A 27,210-nucleotide genomic window follows, 5' to 3' on the forward strand; every position below is an offset into this window, starting at 1 on the left:
TGCTGTATTTGGAAGTGAAGCCCCTCTCTAAAGTAGCATGTGGTCTTGGCATGTGCTCTTACTGAAGCTAAAAGGGGATTCCATACTTACATTTAACTTTGTTCTAGAATTACATGATTTAAAGAGAAAAGGGAAGTATAATTCACTGGTTTATTTCATACCCTAAGTCAGCAAAGTTCATCTGCAGTGCTCAACCCAGTCATGACCTGTTGTGGGTTTAACACCTCTTTAAAGCATTTTAGTCAAACTCTTTGAATACTTTAATCTTGAATGACAATTTCAATAGAACTTTGTATGAAAAAGATTGTGCACCCTTTAACTAGAACCAGAATGTTCTCATTGTTTTGGCTTTCTGACGTCTTTCTGTCCCATAATCAACTTTAGGAGGTACTGCAGGTGGTTTGGAGGTTGGGGGAGTTAATAATTAATAAGGATTTACGTGGCTTTTTGCGTCACTTTTTATTTCCAAATCATTTGCTAGCAAGTCACCTAAGGGCTTAAAATCGACCAGGACAATAAGCAGCAGGAGCCTGTGGTGCAGTTGATGCTGATGAACAAAGAAAATAAATTATAGAAGTCAAAATAAGTATTGGTTGTACTTGATACTATAAAAGGTTGGTTTTTTGTAAGGAATGCAAAGAACCAATTCAAATGAATATTTTTTTTGGTTGTAATTTTATGTAGAACCTAAACCTTCCTCTTTAACACAATGATTATCTGATTTATCAAATGTTGCTGCATTGCTTTTGCTCAAGAACATTCACTCAAATGGATGTCAGTAAAATGCAATTTTAAAAAAGTTTTTTGTTCTTTTTTCCTTATTTCTAAGTCACTCTGGAGATTGCCCTTACAGCAGGAAGGCACTATATTTTCAAGTATTGCAGGACTAGAAGAGCTTGTCCATTTCTATGACCATATTGAAGTTTTCTGACTAAAGAGTGTAGTTTCTTCTGGTATTCTTGTGTTTGTCTTAAACCTCATGATCCTTTCAAATAAGAGTAAATCTTTAATAAACATTTAAGTAATGATAGCTAGTGCCTTCAAAAGAAACAAAATTTTGTTGAATGTGAAACAAGGGAATTTTTTTTTCCTTTTACCCATGTTCCCCTCCAGGTTACTTGACTGCATTCACTTACACATTGGCAATTTTTTTTTTTTTAACAAAACTTGTGACAAGATTTACTTTCTCACTCGAAAATCTTCATTATAGATTTCATATTGTAGTATTTACGTAATTTGATTACAAATACAGATTATTGCAGTTAGTGCCACAGTTTACTCCCCTGCTTCTACAGGCCCTTATAGTTCTTAAATCCTTTCTGCTGAAAGTTTAGACTTAGTGTAGGTAATTTCTAAGTCCATCAGCAGCCTTTTATAAGAGTGGGATTTCACGTGTGTGATCTTTGATCTGCAGTGCTGGAAGCCATTTGAATTTCTTTGCTTTGGAAGCTGTATGTAATGGTATAAATGTCTTAATATTCTTGAGGCAAACATTGGAGAGCCTACAGGTCAAAATGACAACTATCCCTATTCCTACACTCCACTGAAGTTAATGTGATTTCTTCACACGTCTTTTTAGCCTTCTGTGTTACCTTAAGGCTATTGTCCTTTCCCTTCCCTGTGAATGCAGCCATAGTTTGCACATCCAAAGCTTTGCTTTCATAGAGGAAGGATTATAGGTTTACTTAGGTTGGAAAAGACTTAAAGGTCTGCCTAAAGGTCTGCCAAGTCCACCATGTTCCTAAATTCAAGTATTAAGCGTTAGGTATTCAAGTGAGTTCCTAAATTCTAATGTTCAGCTCCATACATGCACCATAGTTTTGTCCATCGTGTGGGTGGCTGAAACACTGAACCATTAGTTACACAAGCATGGCCCAAGGTTTACATCTTTTGCAGAATAGAAGTATTTTGTTTAATAGCTGCACTACAGAAGGAATTAAAATCAAGGGAAATGTTCTTGCTTCTTAACGTGTTTGTTCAAGTGGGACTCAGAGATCCGTTGTAATGCAGATTTTTACAATTTGAATTTTACTATACTATCTTTTGGGTAAAGGTACTATAAATATTTTAAAAATGTCACTTCCACTCAAAATTGCTTACTCTGGTTTTTGCCATATGTTTTGAAAAACAAAAGAGAAATGATATCTGCCTTGTTTTGCCCTCTCAAATCTAAGTAAAAGGATATTATGAGGTAGAAAATACTATTTTTATACCCTCAGTCACCTTTGTTAACATTTTATTAGACATAAATCATGTAGTTTCAGGCTGCATAGTGGCAATATGGTTCACTGTGTATTCTATTTTTATAACTTTATTTAAAACTGACATGTAACTTGCTGTACCTGAAACCCCAAGTGAGCCAGTTATTGGAGTGTAACAAAGTTTTGACGTCAGAACTGCTATTTATTCCACTGGCAACCATTAGCGATGCATTACCCTTTGGCACTCGTGTTTTCAGAAACATGGTTAAATTTTTATGACTGGGTCTAGCCAATTAGGATTCTTTCTCAAGATAGAAATAAGGGAAGGGATCTTTTTTATAACGTACTAAATGTAGCTTTCCAGAAACAACAGAATAAAAATATAAATGATTGCACTCAGAGTTCCCAAAACATTTGAGTGAGCCACACCTTGGCTTGCCTGCTTGCTGTGCACGTATATTTGAGAGGCAGGCTGCCTTGTCAAATACATGAGCCTTTATTAGAATTTAATGTAATTACAGCTGAGTCATGCTCTCAGGTCAGTCTGGGAGCTTCAGTAGGATGTTAGAGGGGCCAATGACTTAAGTTAGAGAGAACTGGGGAGATAAGGGAGGTGTGGAGGGGGTGGGCTTGTCAGAAACAAATGGAGAGCAATTTCAGTAGAGGTTTCCATTGCTGCCTTTTTCCTCAAAAAGCTAAACTTAAGCAACACCAGGCTTAAGAGTATGTATTTGCAGGCACTACATACAGAGTGGGATGGAGCAGCTGCATGGAAGGTGCTTTAGGATGTGATTCCTGGCTGTTGGTTCACTGTCTCTGTTCTGGCAATAAGAAATGCCAGTGTCTACAAACAGAACCTACCACAGATATGTTTTCTTTCTGTGCAATTTTTGGTGATCTTCTCCTGAGGGCTTGGTAATATGCACTGTGTATTCAGGCATGAATTTGGAGTTGCCTGTCAACAAAAGTTACAAAATGCTTGTTTGTACATGTTACTTTACTAGTGTACTGTAGATGTCTTTTGAAGGGAATACTCTTTTATATAAGATTATTATTCCATTCCTGCACTTTATTAATGATTTTGTATTATTTTTATCAGTAGTGAAAATATTGCCAGCTTTTGTCATCGGTTGTTTCCTGCAAGAAATGCTTCTCTTTAAGGCTCTGATCTTTATTGTAATAGGGAAACTTTAATATGTTGCGTAAAAGGTTGTGGCTGCAGTCTAAATTTGGCAGCTACATCCTAATTTCAAGAGGCGGCTTGATCTTAGAGTATCAGCTGTCTGCATTTGTGTGTAATTTAGTTATAATATGATTTCCAGGTGAACAATCATCTTTTGAGCAGCCACGAGAGGGAAACTTTTTGGATATTCTGTTTCTAGTTCTTGTATTTCTCATGTGTGGAACCAAATAATTTGGATATTTGTTCTGGGTGCAGCACATCAGAGGCTCTGCTGTCTTTTACCAGCCCCTGTTTTAGTGTCCTTACTGAGTTAATGGAGACAAGCATTTTCTTCTCGCAGGGTAGCGACTGAGAAAATTGTTGAAACATATCAGGTAGAAAAAGGTAGTTGTGAGTCCTGAGAAAGAAGAGGGTTGTTTGCTGAATGGAAAGACTTCCTGGGAGGTGACAGAATTGGAGACCTTTGAAACAAAAAGGAGAAAAGCTACACTTGATTCTAGAAGAGAAGGAAAACTGCATGAAGTGTTTCCAGTTTCTTTGGGGAAAAACAGGAAGGCAATTAGAGAGGGAGAAAGGATTTTATTGCCTAGTAATTGAATGAAGGAGACATTAAGAGCCTTCCAGAAAGTGAGTGGCCTTGTTGGTTACTCCTGTGTGTGCATTTGTTTTGCATCTGTCTGAATCTTCACTCAGAGCTGTGGAGTCATTGCCATGGCATGAGGAAGTTTGTAACATCAAAAAACTCAGTTGTCTTTCTGTATGATCCTTTCAATATTTTCTTTAAGGAAATTTTATGGTGGAGAGACCACTTGTTTATGCTTTTGAGCTTCATTAGGGAGACCATTAACAGTCTTTCCTTCTCGGAAAATGCACCTTTTGAAACTATTTGTTAGGTAGTTGTTTATGGTGCCTAACTGGGAACGTGAATACAAGACTGACTACTTCTGAAAGATGAAAAACGAATTTAAATCTCAGATTTAAGAATTACACTCTAATGTTAATCCAGCTTTAAGGATTTTACTTGCCTTTTCATGAGTGCTGGTATTTTACAGATATTTAGGCAATATTTTGAATAGTCATTTTTGGATATCTGAATAGTGATGGTAGACTTTCTCCTGTTACTACACATGCAAGAATTGAAGAAAAGATATGTTGGAGAATGTTCTGTAAAAATGGAAATTAGCATAATGATTTGTAGAGTTCTAAAGCAATTGTTCAAAATGAATTTGTATTTAGGCTGTCACAACCTGCAAAATCTAGATAGCTACAATGTGGATATCCCTAAGATGCAAGGTTTTTTAATCATGAGCTAAGGTTCTTGAGGGAAGAAATTTTCAGTGCAGGAACTACCTGTAAGTACAACATGTATTTGTGAAAGGCCTAAACCACCTAAACCAGTAATTTCCTTTCTCATATGTTGTTATAATACAGACAATAGTTGTGCAGTTTCACTGTAGTTTCAATTCCTGGTTTTTTTCAGCATTTCTTCATTCCTCCTGCCCCAAATCAAGTTCCTTTATCACAAATCTATTTTTAGATTATTCTGTTTGAGAATATTAATCTCTTTCAATACACTACATTAACCTTTATAAGAGAATGTCTGTAATTCAGACACCATGTATTCTCATTGTCACAGGAATGAACAAAGTATGTAACAGAAGAGGAATATATGACAGTGTTGATACACAAATTAATTTCAGATGTATTGTATTTTCCTAACATTTGCTGTTTCATCAGAAACTAGATTAAATTACACATGTGAGATACACAAGTGATTATTTGAAGGCCAGTTTGTGAGGTATTGCAGTGGAAAGCTTTTTGGGAAGAACTGAATCATACCTTCAAGTCAGTGTTTCAGCCCTCTGACTTCAATTGCTGGTTGGTAAAACTTAAAGTGTAATGAGCTAAAGACGTTGATTTTCATTTGTGCAGAATTGTAAAATTTCAGTGATTTCATACAGTTTAGGTGGGATTTATTTGTAATGAATGCAAATCTATTCAATTTGATTGCTGTCTATATCAATCTAGCAGAGAAGAAGCCTGGCTTATAACTATTTGTGTTATACATTGTTAAATGAGAAATAATAGCAAGAAAGAAGCATCCTGAGTAAAGACAAAATTTCTTACCCCTAGGAAGTAGGAAAAGTTTTTTATGTGATGTTTTCTGTGATAAACACCTATTCATTCAGACCATGGAAATTATTGTGTCTCAAGAATGCCTATGGGATTGCCTTGATACTTTGTAGAAAAGCAGTGGGGAAGAATACGGAAGAGAGTAGGAAATGAATGAATATGTGGACAATTGGGAAAATATAGCAATTGAAGGGGAAAAAAACAAGTCTAGAGGACAAGAGCTATATGTATGTTCTGATGAGAAAAATGGAGCATCAGAAAAATTCCAAAAGGAAAAGTGATCTGAATAATTCATGATTGAAGGGAATAGGACATTTTCAAGAGGAATAGTATGAGTCAGAGAGGAAGGGAACGGAAGAGATGCAAATATGGAATGTGGCAGGCAAAATACAAAGAACAGAAATTAAATACCAGCTGACCATTCAACAGCAGCAGTTAAAATTTGTGGGTAAGTCAGGGATAGCAAAACAAAAGACCTTTGAATGAGTTTCAGGGTACATCTTCAGGATATCTAGCTCAAGGTGGATGAATTGTGTGAGAGACAGGTTTTGGTCTTTTGTATAGAGGGGAAAAAGACCCCAAAACTGTGCATGGTTGTGTGTTTCAGTCTAGCTTCATCTTTTACTCTACAAAAGTGTATATAACATCTCTTACTTTGCCATGGAAAGTACCATGGCTTTGCACCTCTCTGTCCACTTCAGCATGAAATCAATCAGTGAAAATGCTTCTAAGTGTAAACTGGTCCCTTTGGACTTGACTGGAAATTACCCACTTTTTTTTGGTTTTTTTTAAATCTATGTTCATATGCTCAGCTTTGAGCTAAAATTTTCAATTCCAAAAAGAAATATGGATTCTGTATGTTATACCTTTAAAAAAACCAAACCCCCAAATAATAACTCATAAAATAGTTTTGGTTGGAAGGCACCCTTAAAGATTGTCTAGTTCCAGCCACTCCTTCAAGGGCAAGGAATACAACTATCTACGTCCTTCTTTTTAATATATATTTGTTTTAAATAAACTGCAGTTTATTAGAGGGATACTGACATTCATGATACTGAAAGGTGAAATGTCAAAGGTGACTTTTGCAGACTCAAGCAGAAAGATTTTTGTATACCCCAAATCTGCTTAGTTAATGCAGAATACCACTTTGCAATAGACTGAAAAGAGCTGGCATTATGATCTCTACCTTCCAGAAATCATATTTGGGATCCTGTTGTCTGCAGGGAAAAGGGCATGAAGGGGCCTATTCTGCCTGTATTTCTAGTACAAAGAAATTTGTGGCAAAATAAAGAACTTCCTGATAAAGTTATACAAGTATCAGGAGGTAAGACAGAAGAAAGAACAGAATGATATAGGCAAAGATTTGATCAGTCACTTTTCTGAAGAAATGAAATTAGATGGTACCAACTTTAAATTTAACTGAAGATTTCCTGATCAAACTTAGCAATGAAACAACTTCAATCCTGAATGATTTGCAAAAGAATATTCAAATAAAACAAATCATGGATGTTAGAAACAAGGGATATAAGCTCTGTTAATAAATTGTAAAACTAAAACAAAATCTAATATACTTTTGTAATTCCTAAACAGTTTTTTCCTCTCGTCTTCTTAGAAACATTCCTAAATAATAGGGATTGCATAAATAACATGTCTTGGTGATTTCTTGTGGTGTATGCATAAAGAAATTTTCCTAATGTCTAGCTCAGAGCTCCTTGTCTGATACTTCAGTCAAGTATTCCTTGACTTGCTCTGGCTTGGCATGCAGAATGGTTGAATACTGATATCTTTTTAATAACTTCTTATAGAGATAACCATCAGATCCCCTCCAGCCTTCTTATTCAGAAAGAAAAACAAAACAAAGCACAACTTTCAGTGTTTCCATATGAGTCACGTTTTCTACCCACTTTTTTGTTGGTCTCTGGATCTCTTTCAGCTTATTGACTACTTGTTTTACAGCACTTGCTGTAAAATTTGGCCCTGTACTTCAAGTGATACCTGATTAGTTCTGTGAATCATGGAATACCTGACTCTTAATTTTGATTATCAGACTTTTGCTAATTACACTGTCTAAGTGTTTGCACTTTTTTCCTGGTGGATACATCTGTAAAGAAGCTATGCCAGACCCTTATTGTGCAGAATGTGATTCTACTCTTTGCTTCATTTCAGACCAATCTTAGTGTTTGACAGAATGATCTGCATATTTTGAGAAGACCCCAGTATGGTTTTGATGTGATTTAAGCCTTTGCCTGGGTTGTTTTGCTCAGCTCTTTCTATGTAAGAAGCATGATGCAAAACAGCTATAATGAAGTAAACATGCCTTTCTCTCCCCCATCTAACAGAACCAGAACTCTCTGATAATCTTTTTGGCAGACAGTGTCTTCCATAAGGTGTTAATCTGTGTATCAGATAACTCTCTCGTTTTATGGACAAAAGGACTGTGGTGTCAGATCTGCTTTACGTGGAGAAGTCAGCCCGAATGCATCAATGTTGAGCAGTCAGGCTCTCAGAGGAAGGTTTCTGGGCAATAGTTTCTGGATTCTTTTTTGAGACAGAACAATAGCTGTGGGATCACTTGAGGATTACTTTTATAAAGAAAATTGAGCTATACACTTCGTAACAAATCTAATAACCATACTGTGAATATAACACAAAAGTCATTGGTATTGCAGGTGGTGTGTGGGGATGAAATTTACTGCACCAAGTTCATGGCAGTGCTTTGCAGAAAGAAACCAAAGGTTTGCTTGTCGTGACCTTGATGACTTCTAGTGGATGGTTCTATTGAATTCTGTTTGATTTTATTTGATATTTTGTTATTGGAAACATGGTGTCTTTTGAGTTTCTTTTAAAGAAGTTTCTCAAATGGAGTTATACTTACTGTTATGGTATGCCACCTTAGGGAAGAGCATACCCTAGGTAAGGCATTATACTGCCAAAATGAAATATTAAGGTGTTTCTTTAGTAACTCTCGTGGGAGATTTGAAATGTTACCAGATCACATTGTAGGAGCACCAGTGGAGCCATCTACAGTATGTTGAAGAATTTGAAGAATTACCCATGGTTTTGCCATGGCAAAGAGACATTTATTCAAAAGAAAAGGTTATTTTTTTCACTTGAAGTGCTGATATTGGTCTTTATAATGATTTCAGTACTTCAGCTTGTGAATGGAAACACAAATATATTTGTACAGTAACAAAAATGAGACTTTCTTCCAATGAGAGTTATTCTACACAGTAACGAATTTTATTTTTAGTAAAAAGTATTGTAGTAAATGGAGAGCAATGAATTCAATTTACTCGCACTTCCAAAGAAAACCACTATAGAACTGAAAAATCAGCTCTTTTGAGAATGTGCAAAAATAGTGAGATGTAAACCAGCTTCTGTTTAGAGCTTGAGTCTTAAATTTTTCATGTCATCAGGTAACGATGAGCAATTATATTATATCCTGCCAAGAACCCAACATCAAAAACTCTTAAGTCATATATTAGCAGCTTGATATGGAAAATGAGCCTGCTTGTAGTAAATATGTAAACGATTCAGGAGTAACTGTTTAGCTTTCTATGTGACAAAATACAACTAAGAATGAATCTTTTAGGGGTATGTCAAACTGCTCTTATTTTATAATATCATTAAATATACTGTTGCTATATCTGCATTTCAACCTTGTCTTAGTAACTCTGTGAAAAACATTAAAAACAGGATCAATGATCTGTAGGATTTTTGAGGACTTAAATAATTTAAAACCTTTTGCCAACTTTATGAACAATTTGCACTAAAGCTTTTCACCGGCCTGAAGGGCTGCCATAGAGCTGGAGTCTTTTGGAGTTTCTGAGACATGAATTAAAAGGCAGGAGATTCCAATTAGATGTTACAGGGGGGAAAAAATGGCCATAAGGGTTTTAGTATTGGAAGAGGTTTCCTGGAGAGCTTGTGGAACATCTTTGGAGGTGTTCAAGGTTCGACTGGACCTGGCCTTGAGGAACCCATCTAATTAAATCTGCATTGAGCTTTGGACTGGAAGACCTCTGAAGGTCTCTTTTGCAAATTATTATCTAGTTCTGACATTCCCGAGTAAGCAGATGGCAGTTAAAAAAACCCAAATTCTCTACAGCAGTCTGAACATTTGTGGATCAAATGGATCCTTGCCTAATTCCAATTTTGGTAAACTTCAGTTTAAATAAATGCTGAAGTAACTGTAGATGTTTTCTGAAGGCTGTCAAGATCATGTTGTGTACTTTCTAGCACCTGAAAAAGCATTCATCTTGATGTGAAAATTACCTGCAATTATTTTACTTATAAGATCTTAGCCTTTAATAAAGCTAGTAACATAACAGAAAATACTTGTCTGATTGAGGAGTCAGCTACTATACAAAACAGATGGAAAATGGCTCATAAAAATAGAGAAATACAGCCTATAAAGTCCCAAGCCATGGAGCAGAGGGTTAAGATGTTCTTCTTAGATATATGCCCGTTCTTCTTAGATATATGCCCATTCTACTTTATTCTAGTTGTATAAAATGATACTTAAAAATTCCACTGGAATAAGTTGGGTTTTGTTTGGGGGTATCTTTTTAGAGTATTGCAGAACTCTCCTTTTATGTCACATTAGAGTAATGCCTTTAGACTATTTTATTGCTCTCTATGGAAAAGCAGACACTGAACTTTTCCTTTAGTAATGATCAAAAATTGTTGACCTCAGGATCCTAATAATCCTTTTGTGTCAGCAAATGGGTTTGGAAGTTCCTTTCACATCTTCTGAATTAAAAAAAAAAATAGCTAAAAAAAATTTTATCTGAGACCAGTGTCTTTTTTGAGCTTTCTATCAGAAAATATCAGTTTCCAGTCAATATCAATGTTATGTTTGGTTAAAAATTCCCCAGTAACTGCTTTGGGAAAAAATTAAGAGAAAGAAGCCTTTTCCATGCCAATGTTGTATTTATGCATTCAGTTTAGGGGTTTCTAAAAATAAAAGGAATCGTTTATACCTAAGGGGTAAGTTATTCTTAGATTGGAATATGTTTATACACATGTAAAATGTGTAGTGTGTATATGTCTTGATCAGTTTACATAAACATTTTCAGGGTGAGCTTTTCAATGGAGAGTTACAATAGCTGTTCAGATATAAACATTCTGTAAGAGACTTCTACATCACTGAATCCAATTGCATGGTATTACAAGCGTCTGCATAATTTAATCTCCTTCACTGTGCTCTATCTTAAAAGTAATTAGGAGTTCTATATGCAGTGATCCAGCTATTCCAGAGTCTAATTTTTCATTATATGAAACTTCTTTTAAATTTCCAGTTAAAGCAGTTAACTAATTCAATTTTAATTGAATAAAATTAACTAATAGTTTATTAAGATCTGTTATCTCTTTTCTCTCCTTGGCATTTAAAATACTTGCTGTAGAATATTGACATCTATTCTAGCCCTTCTTTTTTGTATGTAAAACAAGTTTGGGGTTTTTTTATACTCTCATCTCATAACCTCTCATTTCTACTCATCCTGTTTGAGCTCCTCTGTGCCAATTCCACTTTGAGTTGTTCTCTTTCAGACACAGCTCCTGTAATGACATACCACACCCTGGATAAAGTCTTACCATTAATACTTTTCTATTCCAATTAAGACTTCTGACTCGGACATTGTCAGGTTTGGTTTCCCTTTTCACAGCTGTGTTGCTACTACTCTTCACTGTTCAAATGGTCCTGTGGTCAATTAAAGCTTCCTATTCTTTTCTTCATGGCTATGTCATGAAGAAAATTATGATGAAAACCATGTCCAGATGATGAGCTTCCAGCTTTTTTTCAGACCCTTCAGCACATATTTTTCACATGTGGTCCTTTGAACTCATCACCTTTCTCTTTGGTCATATTTTAGGAAATTTGTCATCCTTTACTGGGGTACATGCAACAAATTTAGTTAGACTGACAATGCCTCTTCTAGCTTAGAAACTTGGCTACAAATATTTTTTGTTTATGGGTTTGTAAGGATCATGTCTCATGATACTTTAAATGGAGTTATGCAATAGGTTCTGTAATTCCATATTGTTTCTTCTCTATGATATCTTTTAAACTGTTGATTATGTACCTGTTTAGTTAACTTACATATTTCGTAGAGCTGTCTCACAGCTTTTTTTTTACCTCAGGATGCTATCTTTTTTCACAAATGGGGGACTTTTTTTGTTCTTTTTTTTTTTCAAATGTATCCCAATTGATTATATTTTCCCAGTAGAGAGAAACAGACCAGTAATTTAAAACTGTGTCTGTACTTTCAGGACCAAATATTATTCACTTAAAAGTTCTCTTACTTCTCCAAATACTTACAACTTAAGACTTTATATTGTCATCTGCAGTGGCTAGTAATTAGGCTTCATGTAGTCTCTGTGCATAAAAAAAATGTTGTTGAGACAAGGTACTTCACTAAAGACATTAATTATTATTTCTTATATTTACTTAAAAGATAATTTGCACAATTTCTGGATGTTTATTGTGTAGGAGGGAAGTTAATTTAAATGCAGCATTTCATGTCTTGTATGAAGTAAAAATGTCAGTACAGGAAACACTGAGTATTAGGAAAGATTGTCACTGGTGAAATGCATTTAAATTTCTCAGCTTTTATTACAAGGTGCTTAATAAATGAGGTAAATGAGAATTAGAATTGAATATAGAATTGTCTGTATGATTCCACATGGATGCTAACTGGTGGTGTCTACAGAGCAGCAAGATGTTCATGGTTCCTGAACAAACTAGTTTTATTTTTATGATTGCTTTCTGAAATTGAAATTTTTAAACTAGAAAAAAGGTCAAGGAAAGGTCTCTGGGAAAGTGAATTGCTGCCAAAAGCATGTTTTAAGACAGCATTTTAAATCTAAAGCATTCTTGGAGCTGTTAATATTCTATTCTTTTGTGTAACTTCACTACTTTTTCAAAGTTTAATACTTACTAGTGTAGCTAAGGTTATCTAAAGGGATATACCTAACTTTGCATATGAAGTATTTGAAAATCATGACTTTCTGGAGGTTTTGATTTGATGAACTAGTGAAATACTCCCTTTTAAGTATGTGTATAAATGTTACAATCTTTAGGATTAAGCACATTACTTTCTTTCCAAGATTGGATTGCAATGCTATGAGAAACAAATACAGATTTAATTTTGATTTTAAGTATATATATTTATTATTCCAATTATAATTTGGAATGAATTTACATAGTTTGTAAATACAGAAGTAACAAGTATGATTTATCAAGGTAAAGTTGTGGACAGAGTGAGTAATAGAAGCAAAATAATCTTCTGGTGTAGATTCTCTGCCTGGTTATAGGGGTCACTCTGATCTCATTTCAAAGCTATGACCTATCCAGTGCAGTACCACAAGGATATGTGGGTAGAGCATGCTTCTTATTTATTCATAAATTATCAAAATTAACCAGTAAATTGTTGGCATGGTTGCTGTTGATTTTTGGTCAGGCTATGTTACCTAATACAGCAAAACTGAAGATTTATTCTGGAGAACTGCAGAACCTGACAAGGCAGCAGGTGAAGAGACAGGTAGTTAAGTGATGTGGCAAAACACTTTAGGTTTACTTGTGTAGGCTATGAGAAGACTAGTGAGTAGTGAAATACTGGGTTTGTTCTTGAAAAGTCAGTGCTAGGTGTTCACTGATAGTTAGAAGAGCATGCTAACAAATACCAGGAAAGGAATAGAGAATGAAATACGGATTAGCCAGTCTTTTGAACCCATGATATGATTGAATTTTTAATTTTATGCAGAGTTCATGTTCCCCTGTCTTGGAAAGGACAAGACCTGGTATGAGCAGAAGTTCAGAAGAGCAAAGGCTTCTGTAACTTCTGAGTGATGCTCCTACTTCACTTCTGCCTTTATTTGCATTCCTCTTGTGTTCTGCTTCTCATATTTCTCCTTCCCACAATTAGGAGCATATAGCTGGAAGATGTGATGCTGTCCAAGTGATAGGCAGAGAGTTTAATGCTTAAGGTGCAAGTCAATTAAAAGCGTTCTTCTGTGACATAGCTCAGAGAAAAATGACAGGCAGGAAGAAAAAGTTACTTGTTTCACTTATAAATTCTTGATCCTAGATGTATTTATCCTCAGTGTTCTAAGGTTTAACAACTGTTTCAAACAAAGAAATGGTTTGTCAAAGAATGAATAGTTAAATGCTGATTTATATAACGTAGAAACATATTCAGAAACCAAAATGTTGCAGTGAGGGAAAGCAGTTAGTAGAGAAATACACCTTTTTTTGTTTGTTTAATGTAAAGGAGAGGCAAGTTCTTGTCTTTTTAAACTGTAATATTTTATATATGGTATTTTGGTCATTATAGGTGGCTGATCATAGTTAATCAGTAATTGATCAGTAAAGCTGGTTGAATGATAAATCTGCTTTTGTGCCTTGTCTCCAGTCTGCAACTTTTAGTACAATTTCAGGTTCCTCTGAGACTGGGTGTTAACACAGGGAAAAAGTGATCTACCCCTTTCTTCTGTGTTGAAAAATCTGTCTACAGTGATTGTTGCCGCAGATTTTAGTATTCTTATATTTATGGACTGAAATGTGTTCATACATAGCTGTTTTGTTCCTGATGTCAATTTGTACTTTTCAACTTGCTGGTGTGTATCCAGAATTTCTTTCTGTATTCTGCTGGGTTTAGGCAACTGATTTAAACAGGATTTTCTTCCTTCTATGGCCAGGAGCAGCATTTCTTTTGAGTTCAAGAAAATACCATTGTGTCTTTAATGAAAATGTGAATCCATACGTGGGTTGTTGTGGAATGGAGAGGCGATTTTTATAAAGATATCTTTTAGGATGATAGCAGAGAAAGAATAAGGTTATAATTATTGCTCTGCTGTGTTTTCTTACAGTGAAAAATTATCTTAAACCTTGAATTATGAGTTGAACATTCACCCTTAAAAAGTGGTTGTAACTGTCAGCAGAAATGTGCAATAAATATAAATTAATAAAACACATTTTTAATAAAATAATAAAATACATAAGTACATAAATAAAATAAAATAATAGATTACATTAATAATAAAATACCTTTTTTAAAAAATACATTTTTTCAAATTTTAGTGAGACATGTAATTTTGATGTTTGCCTCAGTGATCACTAGTCTTACTCTATTAGTCTTCTGTTTTCCCAGAAAAGGGAAAAAGTAATTACCTCCTTAATCTGTAATTTAACAGGAAACATTGTTCATTAGAAAATTAAATTTTCCTTTTTTTATTTTTATGGGATTGAGTATACCTGCTATGGAAGATGTCTAATATGGTAATAGTTTGGATGTACTCAGTGGAAACCATCTTTGATATTTGTGCTTTTGGTTAACAAAATTCTATCTTTTCCGTTAGTTGAAACAGTGTCTCCTCCAGTAGTTTTTGCTGAAATTGTGTTAGTGGAATGTGCTAGGAATGAAATGACAAGGTTTGTTTTTAAGATGGTAGATGCACCTGGAGCACCTCTTCCCCCTCCTTCTTCACCCACCTTGGTGTCTCCGTGTTGTTCCCTCTCATGTTCTCACTCCTCCTTTTCCCTGGCTGGAATTAAAACTGCACCCCCACCTTTGTTTGGATTTCTTCTTAAATATGTTACCACAGAGGCATTGACACAGCTCTAACTGACCCAGCCTTGGCCAGCAGCATGTCCATCATCTTCAGAGCCATCAGCGATTGGCTCTGCTGGGCATGGACATGGTGAAAGCTTTTAGCAGCTTCTCACAGAAGCCACCTCTGTGGGCTCCCTCCGCTGCCAAAAACCAGCCCATGCAAAACCAGTACACTTGGTAAGCAAGAAAACCATGCCAAATTTCCATTCGACAAAGGTAATTAAAAAATTTTTACAGAATATTCAGATACCTTTTTTTGTGAGGGATGTTAGACTGTGGCCGAGTAACACTCACACCAATTTCCAGGTAGGATACTGAAAGTTCCAGGGATTTGTGGTGAGAATACTTCATAGTTTGCTTCTAGGTGTGCCTGAAGCAGTGCAGCCATGAGTGAAAGGTGCAGCTATGTGAGAGCTGTGAGTGACCTCAGTGAGGTGAGTCTGTGTCAATCCAGGTCTGTACCTGTATCCTCATTACAGCTGGTGCTGCTTGGCACTCCTGATGTTCAGTAACTCCCAGGGGAGTTACTGAATCAAGGCACCAGGTTGGTCTCCTTGTTGGATGTCCACTACCAAGAGTTAGCTGAAAACCTTTTTTTTATTCTGTTCTCCTGAAGAAGCCATTTATTCTGGTTGAGTAAAAGGTAGTTTTCACTGCTGTCAAGGGATCATGGTGTATTTACGCACAGAATTTTTAAGTGGAGCAATAGTGAAACATCAAGAATGAGTATTATTATGTATACATTAAAAAATGCTGAAGCACATCAATGCATCATTGTACATCTCTGTGGAACTGAATGATTGATGTCACATCAATGTCTGTGACAATGGAGAGAAATTAGATAAAAGATTCTGTTTATTTGGTAGAAGCTGTGTTAATGCTTTGCTTTTTTTCCTGTGTTCATCACCCTCTAAGTAACTAAGTAAAATAAAAAAAAAAGAATATTTTTATAAAGTGTTGTAGAATAGCAGAGATTAACTGAAGCCTGTAGAGCCTGAAATATTTTAGGAGACATTGAACCCTTTCTGATTCTGCTCTTTCATATAGTTGAGGTGTGTGGATCAAGTGCTTTCTAGCAGAATTACTATGCTATGTGTTATGATATAGTGTAATAAAATACTTCATTATGACCTGGACCTGAGGTCCTGTATTATTTTCCAACTGTGTTATTTCTCAAGAGTTCTCTAAACTTTTGAAATTGTTGCACAAGAAAATCTATTAAGGCCCCGACAACATATGTAGCTGCTGAAATAACTTTTTATTCTTTTTTAAGTAGGCTAGATTTCCACATGCCCAGTGTTCTTTTAAAATCTGGTATGATTTTTTCTTGTAGAATGTCAAGATTAATAAAGAGGGAGTGAACATGTTGAATATTTTGAGAAGTTAGAGATTGCTTGTCTGTAGCAGTTGGGAATTTATCAAAAAGTTATCAGGTTATTACCCCATAGACACACCCCCAAATGAGAGCTAATATGACAGGTGTTTTCTGCTTTTTTACATCCTCAGACCATAGTCTCTGATATTGTCTTAGCTTTCTACAAGGTATCTTCAAATCATTAAATATTAAACCCTGAAATTCTTGTTTCTCCATTTATAAGAGAGGACCTAAAACCTCTTCACAGTTTTTTTTTTGTGTCTAAAATATTCTGAATATATAAAATGCTCTTCAAGTACAAAGTTTAAATATTTTCTCTTAAGCAAGACAATTTGATTTAGATTTTAACCTTTGAAGATTGCCTAAAATGATTACAGTGCTCTCTGTGTGAGCCTTTGTAATCTTAACAGCTTTCAAAGGTATCACCAAGACTTGATGAAAATCACCATTCAGTCTTGCTGTGTAATGTTTTGATGTGCTCTCTCCTCTCAGGCTTTTTAGAACTACAAGCTTGGCTGTTTTTCTTGATATTTAGGGATGTTCCCCGGTTTACCTTTCCTGCTTTTTCCACTAAGCACTGTTTTTGTAATATATTAAGACAGAAGGTAACAGATTTTCACACTAGGTAAGTATGGTCATGGAACATAAATCTTCTATTGACCAAAGAAAATGTTGGAAGACTAAAACATAAGGTGGAAAGAATTCTGCATAGCTGAGTAGAGCAGAAGACATGTGACTGTAGGAAATAAAAATTTTTAACGTAGTTTATTATTTACCAGTTTTATTATTTATTTGAGGTTATTCTGGAAAGTGGATTTACAGATCATGTAAATAAAAACATGACGTCAAAAGGAAGTTGAGGGTAAATTAAGAATATTCAGAGGAAATCCTGCATGTAACAGGCAGTTTGTATTTGAATATAGGCATAAAGAATGGTAGACCAGGTGAGAGTTTCATTATGTTCATAAATGTTCTGAATTCTTGGTAAAATATTTTATTTTAAATAAATGTGTCATGCTTATAATCTAATAAATTAGTCCTTGTAATCATTATCATCATTGTTACTATCCTATGAAAAAAAGAGTTTATATTTGTATTTCCTTACATAAGGTAATAAATCTTTTATACCTGTGTACTTGGTTTGATTAATTGAAGTGTATGAGATAGCCAAGATGCTTAAAATTGTGTCTTCCGTTTCACAGAGAAAAAGGAATTCAGAGAACTGTCCTGAACATTGTAATATGTTATAATGTCATAAAAAGGTTATTATGGTTTTAGTAAAGATTTATATTCAACAAGATGCCTATATCCACTATTGATACACACAAGGCAGTGCCTAACAAACATGTTCTGTACAGAAGCTATAATTTCACACAGCTGAAAGACTGACATCAAAAAAACAACCTAATTATTTTTCGATCTTTTTTTTTTATTTGCAAACTCCAGTGCATTTTCCAGCTGAAGCATCTCTCTGCCATAGAGTAAATTTCTAGCTAAAATTTACTTATTTTTTAAATTACCTTTTCTAATCACAAAAGTTTGGCAGATCTCTAATCAAAAGCTGTCCCAAACATCTGAGCTATCCACATATTTACGATACGTTTAAAGAACTGTAATAAAATGTCTAGCAATAAACAAATATTGTTCAGAATAAGTTTTCAGATCAGTTGGTAGAGCACTACTTCAGAGCTGATATGGATTGCTGTCTGCTGGTGAACTGGACAATGGCAATTTATAATTTTTTACAGGTCTCATTTATTTTCATTTCCAACATATGGAATTTTAAAGTTCATTCATTTGCATGAGTCATGAAATTAGAAACAGTGCCCAGTTGGATAAAGTGATACATATTTTCAAGAAAATTCCTCTTATTATATTTAGGAGGAAATACAATCTCAAAACTGTATAGCTATATAGCTTAAATTGGTTTAAGTACCTTAAGTGGATCATTGTGCTTTTCAGGAACTGTCAGTTCTTATTATACTGAGTGATTGTATTCAGTTGTGTGCTGGACAGTAATCAATTCAAAATTGTGTGTGTGATCATGATATCTATCCCTCATGGAAATTGTTCTTTCACACTGTTTCCCGGGTTTTGTGCTTTGTTCAATAGGTGAATTTGTTCTGCTCTAATGAGGAGAACGTTGTGTAGCTGAATGTTCTTCCATGTGGTTGGTTTCATGAATGTCTTTCTTTTAACAGAGCTTTTTCTCTCCACATGGAGGCAGTGGCTTCCTGGTGTGGGCAGAAATACGTTCCAATTTGCGGGTACTGCTTAAAAATGCAGCAATATGTTGATTAATCTTTTTAAGTCTGTCAAATTCATTAAGATCTTGAGAGACAAATTTAATAAATTGTGTAATTGTATATATTACCTTATATATAGGCAAAGCCCAAAAGTCTGGGATTAGAAGTCCAAGAAAGTATTGGGAGCCACAGAGATCATAGAATCATAGGGTAGCCTGAGTTGGAATTGACCCATCAGGATCCTGAGTCCAACTCCTGGCCCTAGGCAGGACACCCCAAGAATTCCATCCTGTGCCTGGAAGCATTGTCCAGCCACTTCCTGAGCTCTGTCAGCCTTGGTGCTGTGACCACTGCCCTGGGGAGCTGTTCCTGGGGAGCCCAACCAGCCTCAGTGTGGTTGGACACTGGAACCTGTGGAGAAGATGTGTTATCTTCTCCCTTGCTGTTCCTCTTTTCCTTGCCAGTACAGGAATGTTAAGAAGCAACTGCTTTAAATCTAAGAAAGAACAGTAAGCACAAAAGTGCATGTAAAGCTACTCTCCCCAGTGATCAGGTACCTAAACCCAAATTACACTAAGTGTTTTACCTTCTTATGATTCAGTGCATCTCACTTGCCCAGTCATTTTTAAAATGACAAATACCACTAAAAAGGTGTTTGTCCCATGTCAGGAACTTAGAATTTTTTCCTGGTGGGTAAATATTAACCATAAGGTTCTGCAGTCTTGTTCCGTTTTGTCTGCTTCTTTAGGTCCAAGATCTATTCCTTCTTTTCTGCACCTTGGCCTTGCTTGACTGAGGGCCCTGCTAAGCAGGGCAGGTACCTTAGTCATCAGGACATTCCTGCTGAAAGGTGTCCTTTTGAGTTCCTGCATGGTGAAAAAATTAAATTTTAGGCAGATTTCCATTTCTTTAAGATGAAGCAGGAAGGGAGTAAAGAGTTAAAGAAGTTGAAGTAGCCCTTGAGGGGTGGTTTGGACCAGTTTTCAATGCTGACATATGAAAAGTACGTAAACTATTACTTTGGCAATAGCCCTATTGCTTCTGAGACAAGTTGAGTGCTATTTTCTAATTCTTGCTATGCAAGGGGGAGAGATGGCATTGTTATAATTAAACTTGAGGCTATTTATTTGTTACTTTCTTACAGGAAACAGATTCTACCTCTTCTAGGGCAGTTTAGCCAGTCAGAGGCTCTGTTAATCTCCTCTGGGGTTGAGCCAGGGACTCTGGATGGTGTTCTCCTGGATGCTGGCTGTTCTTCTATGCAATTTGATACACCTGAAAGAGGCTTTTCCCTGCAGAAGGATGGACCTTTGGACATGAGGATGGACAGTGACAGGTACATGATAATAAAATATTTCTTCTTGAATATCAAAAACTATCTGCTCAGCAACCATTTCCTTTCCTCTTAAAGTGAAGAATTCTTACCATCAAACCACATCTAATTTTGCATGAGTATACTGTCTTTTGCCAAAAAGCTTTTTTCCATCTCAGTGCTCAGCCCTGGTTATTGTCTTTGCCTTCTTTGAAATAAGAGGAAAGTTCCAGTGATGAGTAATTAAGCCAGTAACATTTTTCCATCGAATTGTAACGTTTTTGGAGTATTTGGTATACAGTCACGGGGACATCTCCCTATCAGAGATTTATTATTTCCACAGTTTCTCAGCCTGTACTTGATCTGCAGGCTCACAACTTTTTACTGCAGTCCTTTCCTTTTCTGCCACACTTATTATTTGTGGAAACTCACTTGATCAGGTTCAATTGCTCCCTCAGGAAAGGAGCAGAGTCCATCTTTTGGGCAATGACCATCTGACCCAGTTGCTTCTCTGTAAAAAGGAACATAATAAAAATAAATAAATAAAATCCTATCCATTGTATCTGGCAGTTTAAATCAGATAGCTACATTACTTTTAACATGCTAGTGTAAAGCTGTCTTCCATGCCCCAAACTTTTATAAGTTTTCCTTAGCAAAATGATAAGCTTCCTTTCTCTTTGTGGAGGAGGCACATCAGGCGTGCTTAATTGTCAAATTAACGATTATTGAGTAAATCACCTGTATTTAAATTATTTGGATTGGTGTTTAGTACTTTTAAGAGCATGAAAATCAGTCATGGAATGATAATTTCCACTTCTGCAACATTTTTCATCATTAAACAACCTGATATATTTCTACAGCATTTTGCTTTTTGAATGAGCAACCAAATATCTGTCTTGTGTAGATGATAGCTGTAATTGCATGATGCATTATATGACAGAGAATAATTTTTTCATGGTGTTTTGATGAACCTGGGGTCTTAAGAAATGCCATTTGTTCTTCCATTGCTCACAGCGAGTCAATGGGAAGCCTCAATTTTTAAGGAATTAGCTTACCATATTAATGTTAAGTCTTAACACTGCAAATTTCATTATACTTGCTTTTTCTCGTTTTGTGCAAAATGCTGCCATGATTCTACTGGGATCCAGCCCTCAGATTTCAAGAATCTGAACTCCAGGCTTAAATATATGTCTGATGCATCATGAGAAAACAAACACGGAACAAGAGCATAAGAACAAAGGATACCTGAGGCATAACAAAAGCCTTACACTATGGTTGTTGCTATGATACTACTTGCCTCTAAGTTTTGTTATCTTTTGTGAGATACTGCAGGGGAGTAAAAAACGCCTGAAACAGAAGAAGAGAATTTAGAAGAGAATTTATTAAGTAGTTTGTATGTTTCCTCTGATTAGTAAATCCATAGATGATGTTCATAAAATACTTTGAACTATTTCAATAGCAAAGTGACAGAGATTTAGATATATAGATTGAAGGCTTACACTGTTTGAATTGTAATAATTCCTGTAATTTGTATTGCTATATCATTTCTCTTATCTCAGAACAGTATTTGTATATTAATTGTTATGCCTTTTAGTGATAAGTTATGTTTAATTATCTTCATTAGCAGTTATTTTCATAGCAGGAGATATGAAAGAAAAGATCTTGAAATCAGTTCTGACTAGAAAACAGCATTTGATGCAAGGTGGCTAAAATGAACCCATAAGAGGCAAGTTTATATTCTAAAGCTGGCTGAATAGAAAGGTCACACATAATTTCCATCCTAGCACGATACTGGAATATATTTATTCTTGTCACCTTATTAAGCATAGTTTATGATAATACTTGGAAGTTAAAACTGTTCTAATTGAAGTTAAGGAGCAAACCCCATTTAGACCAGCAAGGAAAAGGATTTAAAAGGTGCAAGCTGCTTTCACAGGGTTCCCATCTCCTATTCGAAAACCTCAAAGGCACTCGTATGCAGTGTGTGTGTTTGACTTTATGTCTCAACGCTATGAAGCTTCACCTCTTGTCAATGAAAACTGACGTCAGTGAACTAATTGGCTCTTCTCGTGCGTAGGTACCCTGACATGCCCACCGCTGCTGATGTTGTGAATGCTTTAGATCAACAGGCGCTTGCGTCCATCCTGAGAACATACGGCGAGGAGAGGCACGCCAGGAAAATCGCTTCAGCCATCGTTCAGGCACGCAGCATATACCCCATCACCAGAACTCAGCAGCTTGCAAGCATTGTTGCAGGTACCCTCATTAATTCTTCACAGTGGCTGCTGAGGAGGAAAAAATATTAATCCCCAAAGTCCCAGAGGGATCTATTTGTACTTGAAATCGTGCAGGATCTAATCCTGCCTATTCTGCTCTGATGTCAGCTCTCTTTTTCTTTTTTTTTTTTTTTAAGCTCCCATTTTTTGTATTGTAGTTTGACAATTAGTTTAATAATAGATTTTAAATGAAGTGATTTATCATTTTGTCAACCAAGTTGAACCACAGAATGACAGCAGCCCTGGGTATTCTTTATCCTGGCTATTCATAAACCTTCAAATATCAGATATGTCATATCTCTCTTAGTTTTAAATTTCTGTATTTTAATATTTTGAGGGGAGGTACCATGGCAGTTTCCAATTATGAGTGAAATCAGCTGATTTCTGTCTCTTTAAGGAATCAGAAAGCACAAAGCAATACATGGCTTGCTTCACCTTGCGCATGCCAACTAGATCAGCCTGAAGCAACTATTGAAACACTTCATCTTCCTTGCTCCTCACTGTAAACAACTTGAACAAAATGCAGTTAGGCAGGAACAGTGCTTACATCAAGAACCTTTATGTTTGTGTTCTCAAGTAGAAATTTTCGAGGAAAAATGTGACATATGAATCCCATTCATTAACAATCTAACATGTAGTGTCAGGATGTTTCGTTTTTTTTTTTTAACCAAATGATAAAAATCACTACATCTTGTCACAGATAAGTCTAAACAGCTGACTTTGAAGACAGACCTTTAAAATTCTAATCCAGATTTAATATTTGCTAAAGAACAGTGTAAAATATTTTCAGCGTCCTGGAGAGTCTTAAGAAAATTATGGAATTCTTAAAAATTTCTATTACTTGAACTGAAAGTCTAAGGCACTTAATTATAATGACGGAGAAATTAAAAGGTTTGGATTTGTACAAATCAGGATACTTTAGCAAAATGTCCAGTCAACCAAAGCCCAAAGTTTAGCTGATGTAATGAAAGGACCTAAAGACTCTGCTTGCTGTTGTAAGCCCCTGCTGTAAATATTGTGAATATATGAGGAGCAAGCAATCGGAAAAAAAATCCCAAACAGATAAAGCTATGAGTCTTTTATAAACCTTACATTTTTCATATCATCGTTAGCAAAATCCCGAAATAATAATTTTGGACTTTGTCATATATATCTCATGCTTTTTAAAAAGCTATTGATTAAGACAGTGTACCTCTACTGAGTTTGAAGCCACCATGTTACTGTGTTAAAGATGTAACATGTTATGTGCTGTAAAAAAGCATCTTACTAATTCTGAAATAATCTTGTGCCATATCTGAAACTAAGAAAATAAAAATACTAGTGTATATAAACCAGCAGTTGAAGATCCCTTCATGTTTAATGTGCTGCATGTGACTCATCAGTTAATGGTCACTTTCTGTGACAATGAGAAGGATTTTTTGTTCTCATTTTAAATTCTCTTCTATATTTGAAGAGCTTCTTGATACATGAGTCAGGTATGCATCAGGTAGTGTACATGCCAAAAACAATGAATCCAGTGCACACATCTGCCAAGACAATAAATATGTATGTTTTGTGTGCTTTTTTTGGAATATACAAGTCGTTATAACAATTTTAGAGCTGTTACACTGATCCTTGTTTGCGTAGAATTTCTTCCAATTTTAGTTTGATTCATCCAGTAAAGAAGCACTATGGTGAATCCAATCTGTTTTTGAACGGATTAAGAAAACCTTAAGAAATTCTTTTTGTAATTGTGATATATTTTGATTCATTTGTCATCTATCATTAATATATATTCTTACATGAAATTATATTGGTGAAGTTATTGTGATAAGCCAGAGCTAAAGTGCCAGAGACCACAGCCACAGGAAGCTCTTGAAGGCACAGCCCAAAAAACACTAATGTAGGACTTTAGCAGAGTAAAATTTATGACCTATTAGTTAAATGTTATGTCCTTTAAAAAATAAAATATTAATTAGAATAATAAAATCCTGCATTTTAGATTTTGAAGATTCCTTGCAAGCTTGATTATCTTCCAGAGCAGGGTCATTATTTTTGCCTAGTATAAGAACCAGAACACAAGCGAAAAATCTAGGCAGTGAGGCTGGGTATTTGTCTTTTTCTCTGCTGGTATCAGTATATGAGAATTTGCATGGTGTCCATATTTCTTTCTCGTGTTACTGATTACTATGGCTTCAGATTTTCTGGAGCTCCCAGGTTTGATCTTTAGGTCCAGCTGATAATCAGAATCACTGTGAATCTAGATTTGGACTAACCTGAACTTGGAAAATTTAATTTCTCTTTATAGAATGCTAGACTTCTGGTCTTTCCTACCACCCCACAAAGGTTAGAACATGTATTACACTTGCTAATTCATTGGGAGATAAAACTGAATGATGTAGTTTAAAATAAAACCAAGCAAACAAAACAGCTGCACAACACTTAACAGAACAATCAGGTGTTTCTAAAGTATGTATTAGCAAGTGTTCCAATTCTAAGGTATAGCTGGGAAAAATATACAGATTTGTATATCAAGTATGTTGTTTGCCTACAAAAACTTGGGTATCCAGGTCATTTCTTGCTCTCCTTTGTTCCAGTTCAAGAAAATAATTCTTTCTATCTCTTGACACAGATCCTGAAAATTATCTCTCTACATGCTATGCCAATGAATAAGGTCCTACCAAAAAAAGCATTAAAAATCTCATCCTTTTTTTGTGTGTGTGTTTATGAATATTATCCAAAAGGCTTCTGATCTGTTTAAATAAGATATCTGTGAGCTATGGAATCTGCAGTAGGAGGAGTTTTTAGTTCAGTCTTGTGAACAGCATTTCTTCGTGCAGCACAGTCAAACTCTTCTCACTGTTTATAATTTTCACAGAGCTATTTGCAACATTGAATGCTCTGTAAATACTAAAAATCAGTAGTTCTGAACTGAAAGGTTGTCAATAGTTGTGTGAAGTCGATTAAGAAGCACTTCCTGATGTCTTTTGTTGTGTCTCATTGAGTTGTTTGGAAACAATAGGTCTAACTGCATGTGCATGAAAACTGGTTAAAAATGGTAAAATTTTTAGAATGTAATTTTCATATGCTTTTCCAGTACAACTGATGTTCTATTTTGATTTCTTTTTGGTGGGAATATAGCTTGTCATTTCTTAATTTTTGTTGAAAATTTTTTTTTTCTGGGCGTTATTTAAATACATAATCTATTAACAGACAATTTTAAGATCATGTACTCATTTGGGCTTAACTTGAAAGGAGTTGATGATGACATGTTAAAGAAATTTGAAAAGTTTAAAAGCAACTTTAATGGGTAAAGTCAATTTCATTCAGACTGGTTCACTTTTATGGACTTTAATTACCAGTTTGGAATTTGTAATATTGCCTGAATTTCAGATGGGTGAGAATTAACACTGTACTGAGGGAGCCTAGACAAAAGGACATTAGTTGCGTCACAGAAACTTATTAAATGCAGTGCTAATTCAACAGACGAATTCCTGCAAACAGGTGCACGATCTGAATTAATTTTTAAACTCTCCCACTCTCATACACTCTGGGGACTTTAATAGTTCATATTGACAGGCACAGCACGTTGCTAATTTCATTCACAAGCTTTTAAAATTTCAATACATTTCAACATGTGAACCTATTAGATTTTTAAAAGTGTAAGAATCATCAGGGCATCCTAAAACTAAAAATGATAATTTCTCTCACTGGGATTTCAAGCCAGTCATCTAGCCAGAAGCGTGGTGTTTTTATGAATGAAATTCATTTTACAAGCTTCCCATACAGATTTTTTTTTTTTTTAAATGTTTTTGTACATTGAACAGCCAGTTACCAGGAAGGATTTTCTTTTAGTGTCTTGGTAACTGGAGGAGCTTGGGTGAGTGTTTGATGTGCCTTAGCTGAAAGCACAAATAGATTTCTATTTAACTAATCTAGAGGAGTAAGAGCGATAGGAGAATTTTTCACCCATGGAACATGGATCAGGATCTACTACCTTACTGAAAAGATGAAGACCAGTGTGAAAGAAATAACTACCAGAGATTACATTTATTAGTTAATCCTAGCCTTTGATGATAGACCAGTAAGTCTTTGAACGTGTGAACAGTTTGATTTTGTTTTAGTTTAAGAGATTTTGGTTGCGTAAAACTGCAAAGTGGCTGCATTTCTTTACCAATTTCCTCAATATTAGTCCTCTGTACTTTATTGTAGAACCTGCAGTTCTCTTTGTGCATATTCAACTGAGGCCTGTAGAGTTGTGTTATACTTACAGAATACATCTGGGCTTTAATTAATTTTTCTTCAGTGTGTGATAAATTAATTCATAGTAATAAATTCATGTCACAGTTAATTGTCATAGAAAGTTATTGTAGGGAGAGACTGCACTCAACAGCCATGGCACAATAAGTGGAAAAACCTTCCAAAGACCTGTTGATATCCTAGTTGTGCTGATAGCCTCAGTATCATAATTCTTTTATTTATCTCTTCAGTATTGCAATTGTAAAATATCAGCGTTCATGATCAGACCAATGAAAATCTGCCCAGATATCAGCACACTATAACCATTTACAATTTTTACAAAGCCTTTTGAAGTTGAATATAGATTCATAGAATGGTCTGGGTTGGAAGTGTCCTTAAAGACCATGCAGTTCCAACCCCCTACCATGGGCAGGGACACCTTCCACTCTCCCAGGCTGCTCAAAGCCCCATCCAGCCTGGCCTTGAGCACTGGCAGGAATGGAACATCCACAGCTTCTCTGGGCAACCTGTGCCAGTGCCTCACTACCCTCACAGGGAAGAATTTCTTCCTAACATCTCATCTAATTCATTCAAGAGTTCTGAGCATTCTGCTAGTGTTTGTAGTTGTTAGTTGACCCTTTAAAGAAAGTTGTGT

The 27,210-nt window shown here is 35.5% G+C and overlaps 1 protein-coding gene across 4 annotated transcripts in view; it reads left to right on the forward strand.

The window, feature by feature from the left end:
• METTL15 (methyltransferase 15, mitochondrial 12S rRNA N4-cytidine) overlaps positions 1 to 27,210 on the forward strand; it is a 75,957-nt gene that overhangs the window by 46,103 nt on the left and 2,644 nt on the right. For all 4 annotated transcript variants that reach the window (XM_085062986.1, XM_085062988.1, XM_085062985.1 and 1 more), the window contains exons 4-5: positions 19,894 to 20,085; positions 22,139 to 22,317. In XM_085062986.1, coding sequence (XP_084919112.1) covers positions 19,894 to 20,085; positions 22,139 to 22,317 — 371 coding nt within the window. The remainder of the gene's footprint in view (positions 1 to 19,893; positions 20,086 to 22,138; positions 22,318 to 27,210) is intronic.

This window comes from Lichenostomus cassidix, chromosome 5 (genome assembly GCF_008360975.1).
Source record: "Lichenostomus cassidix isolate B80296 chromosome 5, HeHo_3.0, whole genome shotgun sequence".
Classification (NCBI taxonomy): Eukaryota; Metazoa; Chordata; class Aves; order Passeriformes; family Meliphagidae; genus Lichenostomus; species Lichenostomus cassidix.